Consider the following 11,017-nt stretch of genomic DNA (forward strand, 5'->3'; position numbering starts at 1 on the left):
TATATATATATATATATATATATATATATATATATATATATATATATATATATATTTCACTTTATCAATTTTATTGTTTTTGAAAACTTAATTATTATTTTTTTAATTATAAAACTATCTATAAGTATAGATTTCTCATAATATCTTCAAGGCATGTTCAAATTGATTGCGATAACTTTGTGCGGATTCAAACAGATGTAGCTGTTGACTAGGCTTCCTTTGATTAAGTGGTTGATGCATAAACTGAATCTAAGTCGAAGGTTATTTTATTATTATTATTATTATTATTATTATTATTATTATTATTATTATTATTATTATTATGCATAAACCTTTTTTATATGGATTAATTGGACTTTCTAAATGCTTATTTCTTGCTGAAAAAAGCAATATGGTAAACAATTATGCAAACCACCTTCTTATTTCTTTTGCTGAATAACAACATCTTTTGAACTTAGATAATAGTCATACACCCATACTCCTTTTTTATTGCTACTATGGTTTTGACTACATGAAAACAATATATAGACAACATCATCATCATCATAGGTTTATATATAGATATATATTGTTGTTCATGGTTGGACACTGGGACCGGAGGCTGTCAACCTGCCAAAGTTGATGACTCCATTGGCATTGCCTTTCACATATCCAGTTAAGTTCGTAAGACCTTTGATATCTTGCTTGGCAGAATTTACATATTTGAACTCTTCAGAAGTGTCACCGTTGTTGTTATTGGTGTCAGGTTTGTCGGTGTCGGTTTTGTCGGTGTCGGTGTCGGTGTCTGGAGTAGTTTGAGGTTGTAGTGATCGGCGTCGAGTATCCTCCGAGCCAACGGCAAGCTTGCTGATCCCAGAGGCAATACCTGCCATTGAAATATTGAAAGAATAGCTTCTGAAATTTGTTTTCAGCGAATTAAACTTGAAGATAGATAGCTTTGGAGGAATGAAAGGCATTTTTATACTCTTAGGGAGAAAGAACATTTTAGTGATGATCATATATTCACTTCAATTACTGGTTCTCTATGTTTGTCCACGTTATTTGATATGATCCAATGGTGGGGAGAAGTCATTCCAAGTTTTACCTGTTAAAAATAAAGATTAATAAATTATTATCCTCAATATATTTATATATATGCTTTAGTTTGAATTTGTCCTATCAATACTTTTTTGTTAATATATATTTTGAGAGATATAGGAAGCCAGGAATCATATGCTTACCTATAAATTTGATGGACTTAAAGATTGATTCTGATGTAACTACAAGAATAAAAAAACGTACCATAAAAGAATGGCATATTGATGAACTACTCATCAAGTGGCTTAAACTTCGATTTCTAACTTTTATATTGTGAAAAGTATTTCTTCCGCTTATGAATGTTCTGAATTTCTAAAACAATAAAAGTTATTCTTTTACATAATCTTTTTATGTTAAGTACGTGTTTGTTAAAAAATTTATGAGTTTCAAATTAAAACAGAACATTTAAAATAAAGAGATCTTAACTAATCTCTATTGAATAAATTTGTAAGTGCTAGGAATTTTTTGTTATAAATGCATAACTCATATGAGTTTAACTAAGATTTTTTATTTTTTTTATTTTTATCTTTTTATGTATTAGATTAATGGGAAGTACGATATTATGAATATATTTTATTCACGTTACTTTGAAAATATCTCTTACAACTTCTATACATATTTTGACCTTTTTTATATACGTTTATATTTGGTTTAGAAATTATGTTTCTCTATATTATAAGAAGTCTTCAACGTGTAAGAATTATGTTCATCATAATTGTCATGGTTTTCAATGCTTAATGGTATTTTGTTATAGTGGTCATTATTTAATATAATCCAAGTAGAAAGATATTAAAACTATTTTAAATATTATAAATTATTGTTGGAAATATCGTGTCTAAATTCCATAAAAGGGACAAAATTTCTAGGATTTTAAAAAATTCAATATTTACCTCTGCTATATGGTCATACGTAAATTTAGATATTTATATTTTTTACTAGGACAACATATACATAAATATTGAGCAATTAATTATAAGTATGTCATCAGTCTTTTTTTTTTTTTTTTTATGTCTATTCTCTTCGAGTAAGACATAAATAGGCAAATGTGATATGTCAGTTTTGTGTGAATGAAACCTGAAGAGTTCGCTACGCTGAAATACAATATTTTATTTTATTTTATTTTTTAAATTTTGTGAAGGATTGTTAAGAATATTTAATATAATTAAAAAACTAAAAATAAAAAAAAAATCCTACTATTACTAATGTTTTTATGTCATATAAATTTTAGAGATAAATACTATTTATGGATAAACGCTTTTTTATACTTATTTTATTAATTATAAATTATTTTATTTTAAAATCAGAGCTATTATAATTCACTACTAAGCATTTCTCTTCTACCTATAAATATCATTTAGCTTGAAAAAATACACAACAAATACATAAACTCTCAAATAATGTTTGAAGTCTTTTGTTTTATATTATTTTTTAAAACATTGATATTCATAAGGTTTAGAAATTATTTGCTACTCTCAATCTAGCTTATGAGTTGTTGTATATTGAGAAAAAAATGCATATAATTTTTTTTTTTGCCCTATGTAGTAAGGGTGTTATCTGGATAGTGCTATGGGTGTCTCAACCTAAGCTATTTTTACTCCTTTCCACATTTATCTTTTATCTTGTATTGTTATTCTTTGTTATAAGAAAAATTGTTTCTGATTAATATTCGTTTATCCATATATCTTTATTTTTTATATAATTATTGTTATTTATTTTGTTTGTTTTCCTAACAAGCCTTAAGTGCTAAGTATCATTTTTCTTCTTACTCAACCATGCAAAAGTCAGATTCTGAATTTTGCTTGATCACTTTATTGACACTCAACTGTGAATTTTAGGTCTTAGTTGCATTATCTTTAATTTTTTGAAAAATTGTTGTAAAATCATAAAATAATTCATTAATTTCCTCTATTTCTTCTTCTTAGTACCCCATTCTATAATTATAAACTAAAAGAGATTGTTTGCTTACAAAATATGATTAATTAAAGCAGGATAAAGATAAATTTATATAGAACATGTATCGTTTACTTATCTTGACATGGATCTAAGCTTATTCGATTAGATCTTGATTTAATCTGACTCAACTCAACTTGAACTAGTCTGAATCGGGTAGGGTAAAAGCTGACTTTAATGAGATGATGTTCTACCTAATCATGATGTGGCGAGGTCCGAATTAGCTCAAATCCAACTAAACTAAACACATATCAATATTAAATTAGATGAACTTGGTGTCGATTGTATTCAACTAAATGTTTAGACATTAGTCGACTTGATTGAATAATCTTAACTAAACTAGACTTAGATAAACTCAACTCAACATGAATTAAAATCAAGTGAACTCAACCTTTTTAATAGTTATGGATTTAATTTGACATTTTACAATATTCCTAAAAAATGGTGCATAAATGAAAAGAGAAAAAGCGATTACAAAGAAATAAAAGACAGCTAACAAAATGTTCAAGTAATTCGATCACCTTTGAATTGGTTATCTGATACAGACATCTTATTCGACGTGTGAATGAATATATAACTAACCTAGGCTCTTTTTCCACTCCCACAAACAAGGTAACAAGAAATAATATAATTTGAAAGCTTTTATTAAATAAATATATGATAACTGGATCGAGAATTTTCTTGTCACTTTCTAGGGATTGAATCCCTATGTAATTAACTTGATGGAATAACAGGTGAAGCTTGGAATGACTCATCCCCACTATTGGATGGCATCAAAAAACGTGGAAAATCATAGAGAACCTGTAATTAGTAAAAGTATTCTGATCACTATCTTTTGCGATCACATCTCTCACAAAAATGTTCTTCTCCAGGAGAGTATAAAAGTGGCACCCGTTCCTGCAAAGCTATTCATCTTCAACACTAACAAAACCTTGAAGCTAGAGTTTTGATTAAAGATTTCAATGGCAGGTGAGGCTCAATCCGGTTCACAGCAACCTCAANCCACTCCACCAGACACCAAGANCACGGACACCACCACCAAACCCAACATCGACAGTATCGATAAGATTGGCTCTCCCGACGTTTATGTAAAACTTGCGAGGGACCGTGTCAAAGGTTTCACCGCCATTGTGTTTGAAAGCCAACCGTAATGTGGAGATTTCCTTGGCAGCCTCTACTCCTACTGTCCAACCATGGACATCAATCCTCTCGTAATGAAGCTACATATATAGCTGCACCCAACTTAATCATTAACTAAATAATCTCTGCTGTTCATGTTGCCTCTTTCTTCTTTTCATATGTTTCCCTAGTCAAAACTATCCTACTATCAATAAAACAGGAGTATATATGGCTGTACCACTATTTTCTAAATGCTGCTATTCAATAAACTGTAGCTTTGCATAACTATTTACTGCTTTTTTTTATCAGCATGAAAATACAGTGTGTGTGTGTATATATATATATATATATATGTAATAGAATAACCTTATGTTTTAATACACCTAAGTTCTTGTCTATATCACTGAATTTGAAACTAACTTCTTATTAAGGGTAACATGAGCTGATATGATTTGGCATCGTATTTATCAATGCTGTGTTGTTGAGGTAATCTTAGTGCTCCCTCAAACAGTGTTTGAACTCCCACCATAATTGCTACTGTAAATTTGCAAATTCCATTCACAAATTGATAAAGTTCCTACTTTCACTGTAAACTATAAACTTTATAAATGTTGGTAAATTTTATCTTAAAAGGTGATTTTGTAAAATTAAATTAAATTTAAAATTCACTTTTAATACAGCATAAAAATTTATTTTAATAACGTTTAGTTCAATCTTAATAAAATTTATCATTTTTTAATATATTTTAAAAATCTAATTCAAGGATTGCTATGCCTATGATAATTTGGAACTTGATTTTTATATTGTTATTTTAATTCAATCATTTTTTTATTGTGAATTCCTTTCACGTATTATTTAGTGAACATAATTAAACGACTCCAATAATATTACCCATCCAAAGTATGATAATATATTAAATATTAAATATATGATGGAATAAAAATTAGAACAAGTAAGGGAACCAAATTCATGGAAAGTTTAGTTATAAGAGACCAAATTTATGAATTATCTGAAAAAATATATCTTAAGTAGAAGCATTTGACACGTTTAGGCCCTATATTTACATATGTAGTTTAATATTTAATTTTTTATTACAAATAATATTTGTCATTTGATATTACAAAAGTTTCATATCCTTCACAATGAACACAAAATATAATTTATAAATATTAAGTTTCCTGTTCTAAAACATGTAAGAATTTTTGAATAAGTTAACCTTAAAAGTATGAAATTATTTAATTCGGTTTCTACTCTTAGATTTTTCCTGTAAATTAGTGATGTAGTCCTGTTGCTTTGTTCAGTTTTCACTAAACAATGTTTTTAATATTTTATAACTTTATTATTTATAATTTTATGATTTTATAATTTTTCAATTTTACGATTTTATAATTTATTAAGTAAAGACATGTAAAAAATATCTCAGTAAAGTTTTGTAAACTGTTTATTAGTAAATTCTTGGTAGATTACAATGAATTGAAAAATATTAAAATTTCATATTCTCTCAACATTTCAGTTTCTCCCGAAACACAAATGACCTTTTGCCTCCATAGAGTGAAACAGGGAACCCCAATATATGAAGGCCCGGCCCTGATGCTGTTCACTAGTCTTGACACTGTTGTGGGATTCGTGGCTTGAAGGCGTATTTTTTTTTTTACGTTATTTTGTTTTTTTTTTTATTATGTGTGGATATATTAGTTATTACTTATGGACGTATTATTATTTCAATAATGTTAATATCCTATTGTATTTTTGAAACTGTGAGATTATAAGTATTGTAATTGATGCTTATCTTGGCTAGTATTGTGATACACAAAAATTAACAAATTTGTCTGTGTATACATAGTTGACATATTGTTGTTTACCTATTTAGAAAATATAGTATTAAAACATTGGGATGTTTGTCTCAGAGAACATAACCCCACTATACTTGAAATATATACACTGTATTTATCGATAAAAAAATGTATCAGTAATATTATATAATTTTACTATGGATATATCTGTTAATAATTATCAAATAATATATTTATTGACAATTATTTTTTTATAATAATTATTGATAAATTTAAAATTCTATTGTTAGTAAATATTACTTACTACTTTTACGGATGATTTTGGTCTATTGGAAAAAATTGATTATTTTAACAATTTTTTTTATGATTAGTAATATTTTGTTTGTCGTGTAAACTAAAGTAGCTTAAAATAAAATTACAATATTATTTGATAAAATTTTGTTATATGTAAAAGGTTATATAAATACAAAAATAGCAATATATATTTTGGTAAAACTTGTTATGCCTTTTTAACCGTTCACAAGAAAGATGGCTATTTAGCTATTCGAGAATAAGTAATTCGAAAAGGAAAAGAAAAGTAGTATAAGAAAGCGAAATTTGAAAACGAAAGAGGAATAATTAAAAACAATAAAATTAGAATAGAAAGGCATTAAATAAAATTAAAATCGTTAAAAGGAATGATTTTGAATAAATGCAACATAATTACGAAAGAAAAAGTTATTCTGAGCATTTCTCGTCAAGATATGGTGGACATGCATTAAGTGGATTCTTATTCTTCTCATGAGTCACACAGAATTCACACTCTTAAAATATAATTCTTTTCACCAACTCAATGGAGTCTATAAAAAGGGTATTTCATAATGGCAAAATCACACCAAAAGCATTCTCATAATACACCAACAAAAACCCAAATATTATACATAAAAGCCGAAACATTTAATGGCAGGTATTGCGTTTGGAATCAGCGCCCTTGCCGTTGGTGGAGGTGGGGCTCCACGGCAACCAACACGACCTCAATCTCAGTCTTCTCCGACCACTCATGACCAGAACAACACTAATCCTACGCCCTCCGAAGAGTTCGAGTATTTGAATTCTGGGAGGCAAAATATCAAGGGTCTTACCAACCAGACAGGTTATGTTAAGGGAAATGCTAATGGGACCATCAACTTTGGGACGCTCAAAACTTATGCAAGGCAAGCATAAGCATATTGAATATGAATGTTACAAAAAAAATATATATAGCTTGAGGCAACTCAATACTTAACTAAATAATTACTTCTGCTATATCTCATATCTCTTGTTCTGTTACCTACTTATACTATATATATATATATATATATATATATATATATATATATATATATATATATATATACTTTTATTATGAAGAATAAGATGGATGTTTTAACAGTTATTCAAGTACTATCTTTTAAATTAATTGATTTTGCAGCCAAATATATCAGCAAAAGCCATAAAGTAGTTCTGGATTATGAACTCTGAGAATAGTTAGAATACAAAATTTTGCACTTTCTAATACTAGTTGTATCAGTCCAAAAGCATTGGTCTCTGCAAGAACTAAAAGTTCTAATCAGATGAATCCCAATCTGCCATGTTAACATAAAACAGAAACCATTTAGCTTTAACAAGAATTGTATCTTATTGCTCTCGATGATTTAATTAAGCCAGAAATATTTTTACCATTCTCTTTCATACAAACACGATCTACAATACTAATTATGTGAACATTTTGAATTTACTTTGATACTTTTAAGTACATAAATGGGCTAAAACAACTATCAGAATAGGAAAAATTTGCTTTGGAAATTTTTGTTGGTAGACCAACATCTCCTCTATTTCTATCTTTCCGTTATTAAATTTTTTTAAAATACAAATTAAGTATATGTTTTAATATAAAAGAAATAAATAATATTTACCTCTCTCTAAATAAAATTGTATAATAAGAGGTAAGAGACTCTAAAATAAATACGTCAAAAAGAAGAATAAATTTGTGAAATTTTATATTCCTTCCATATTATAACAACAAAGGTTGTGACAGTTAGATACGGTGAAACAGCTGGTTGTCAAAATTTGATGAGTTAGGGTTGAAATTTTCTGCTGTCAATCCATTTTGTCTTATTAATAATTAAAAAAATTGTATTATGTTACTCAAATGATATTAATACAAACAATATTATAACTTAAATCATTAATACTTACAAATTAATTTTTAATTAATAATTATAATAAATTAATTAAACACATAAAAGTAATAATTATATTAATTTGTTTAATTAGATAATTAATTAATTAAAATTAAAAAAAATCTATAAACACACACATACATATAATTTTAAAAATATGAAACAAAAAAAATTGATCAATCAGTCCGTTCTACCTAAATTTTTACAGGCAGGACAAACAAGTCTAAGATGAAAGGACTGATCCATTTTAGCACTCATAATAAGAGTGACTAGCTTAGTAGCTTGTAGGTTCCCTTCCTCCGTCAATTTTATTAATTGATATGTATTTTATTAATATTGCTTCGTTTTTAATTTTTATTTTATTTTTTTATGATATGTAGGGTGGTTGATAATTTAGTAAAGAAAACTAAACCAAACTAAATTAAACTATATATATAGAAATTCAATAATAAATCGAATTAGACTAACATTATAAATTTAGTAAACTACTTCTATCATAAGACTAAGGTAAATACTTTAATAAACATTTTTTCCTTAACAATACTATTACAGTTTCTTAATTATTTTATTTTTCTAAATTAAAACAAGCATGACACTAATTAATATATATATTTTTTAAAAATGCTAAAAATTTAAAAATAAGAAAGTAAAAAAATAATAAAATAGATAACAACTAAGGAGTTGAAGTAATTTTTCATAAATTAAAATCATTTAATTATTTGAATTAAAGTTTTACTATACATTAGAAAAGAATACAATAACGATTTATCATTTTGTTTCGTTCCAAATAAATTCATTAAATATGGAAGAAAATAAAATGCTAATAAAAAATAAAGTTTTTTACCAACGTAAAAAGTGTTGTCATTTTTTAAAAATTAGTATATTCATATGCATTATTGAAACATTTTTTTAGCAAACAATTTTTACAACTTGTATTTAACTTTACTCATAAAAACCATAGTTTTTATAGTTTATTTTTCAATTAACTATTTTGGACTGTGAGAGCCTTTTTCCCATATGAATATGGGGCTGCTGATTTTATTTGTTTTTTAATATTTTGAGGTTTTGATACAATTATAATGTGTTATATCCATATTCGAGAGTATAATTCATAATCATATAATAATAATAATGATAATAATAAATTATTATTATTAACTATATGAATCAAGTTTATATTAGAAATTAATATTATTTTAATTTAAAAATTTTAAGATAATGAATTTATGTAATTTTTTCTTTTATATATATATATATATATATATTATTTCTATCTTTAAGTAGGCCAAGGAATTTTGTTGTGTGATACACTAATTAAAATACAGCAGGATTTTCCTATGATGACGTATTTTAAGCATAAAATATCATAGAGTTCTGCAGTGTTAGCACAGTGGATGAACTCAGTTGGAATATAGGAAATGACTCAGCAGTCAGCACTCATTAGAAAGATGCTTTCTTTTTCTTTTTCTTTTTCAATGGATAGTTTCAGTGATGTTTTTCTCATTTATCAGGAGAGTCCAATAACTAAGAACCGCAAAACACGGTAACAAGAACAGAATAATTTTATCTTTTTTCAGTATTATGCATCGAATAAAAAATTATCGTTTTCAAATTTAATATTTTAAATTAAGACACATCAATATTTTTCACCGAAAGTGTCTTAAAAAATTTTTAGGGTTAAATATGTTTTTAGTCTCTATACTTTGAGGCGATTTTGGTTTTAGTCCATTTTTAAATTATGGTACAATTTAGTCCTTCAACTTTAAAAAACTCTGGTTTTAGTCATTTTTACCAAATTTTTTTAACTTTATTTGTTGTTTCAAATGCTTTCTCAGTTAACATTGAAGTAAAAATGTGTCAAACAGTGTAAACAATCCAAATGTTATAATAAAACGTGCTTGAAACAACAAAAAAAATTAAAAAAATTTGATAAAAAGACTAAAAGCAGAGTTTTGTAAAGTTGAAGGACTAAATTGTACCATAGTTTGAAAATTGACTGAAACCAAAATCGTCTCAAAGTATAGGGACTAAAAACATATTTAACCCAATTTTTTATTTTAAATATATTATTTTTTAAATAATAAAATTGGTAGTAATTTAGAATCTAATCTTATCCTAATATACTTTACTATAAGTTCATATTGGTGACGGGAGGAATCACGTACTGAAATATTTATGTATCTATAATTATTTTTTGGCATACATATCCCACAAGAATATTTTCATCCAAAAATAAGTGTTATTGGGACGGCTTATTCTTTTTATAAATGCTTTAATTTAAATATACATTATCCTCTTATCCGGGGGAATTGGAAAAATGTTTAGAATAAAAGTGCTAATAAAATCAAGTATGCAGAAAAGTCTAGTTGATCTTGAAGAATTTGAAGACACTTCTTTCCAAAGGAATGGAATTTGGAATCCTCAGCTTTCTTCCTCAATACACAAGATTTTCAATGGGAAATGTTGAACATCACAAGTTAAAGTTCCTCAACTATTTTGATTTATAAAAATAGGAATTAAATGATAATTTTATAAAGTTGTAATGACAAAAAAAATAGTAGGGCAACAGTGATTTTTAAAAGGTTATATTTAATTATTTTACTATTTAAAGTGTTATATTATAAATAGAATTTTTATGGATATAGTTTTATTTTGGGATTAAATATGTTTTTAGTCCCTATACTTTGGTGGGGCGATTTTGGTTTTAGTCCATTTTTAAACTAGGGTACAATTTAGTCCTTCAACTTTATAAAACTCTGCTTTTAGTCTTTTTTATCAATTTTTTTTAACTTTTGAATAATAAGGAGAGAGTACAATTGATATATATAATTGTTCAAAGCAATATAAAAAAGGAATATAAGTATAAAAATATATGAA

The 11,017-nt window shown here is 26.4% G+C and overlaps 1 protein-coding gene and 1 long non-coding RNA gene across 2 annotated transcripts; one reads left to right on the forward strand and one right to left on the reverse strand.

The window, feature by feature from the left end:
• Positions 1-416: 416 nt before the first annotated feature.
• Positions 417-1,001, reverse strand: LOC106768008. Its single transcript, XM_014652974.2, has one exon. The coding sequence runs from the start codon at positions 996-998 to the stop codon at positions 576-578; it is 423 nt and encodes a 140-aa protein (XP_014508460.2). The 5' UTR covers positions 999-1,001; the 3' UTR covers positions 417-575.
• A 2,721-nt stretch (positions 1,002-3,722) lies between these two features.
• On the forward strand, positions 3,723-4,398 carry LOC111242003. The gene is made up of 2 exons (XR_002668436.1): positions 3,723-3,761; positions 3,900-4,398. It is a non-coding gene; the product is annotated as an uncharacterized LOC111242003 (long non-coding RNA).
• Positions 4,399-11,017: the final 6,619 nt, after the last annotated feature.

The sequence above is a fragment of the Vigna radiata genome, chromosome 7 (assembly GCF_000741045.1).
Source record: "Vigna radiata var. radiata cultivar VC1973A chromosome 7, Vradiata_ver6, whole genome shotgun sequence".
Taxonomy (NCBI): Eukaryota; Viridiplantae; Streptophyta; class Magnoliopsida; order Fabales; family Fabaceae; genus Vigna; species Vigna radiata.

Bases quoted from the DNA above. Each gene is read 5' to 3' on its own strand.
- LOC106768008 (XM_014652974.2), bottom strand. From the start codon at position 998: ATGATCATCACTAAAATGTTCTTTCTCCCTAAGAGTATAAAAATGCCT.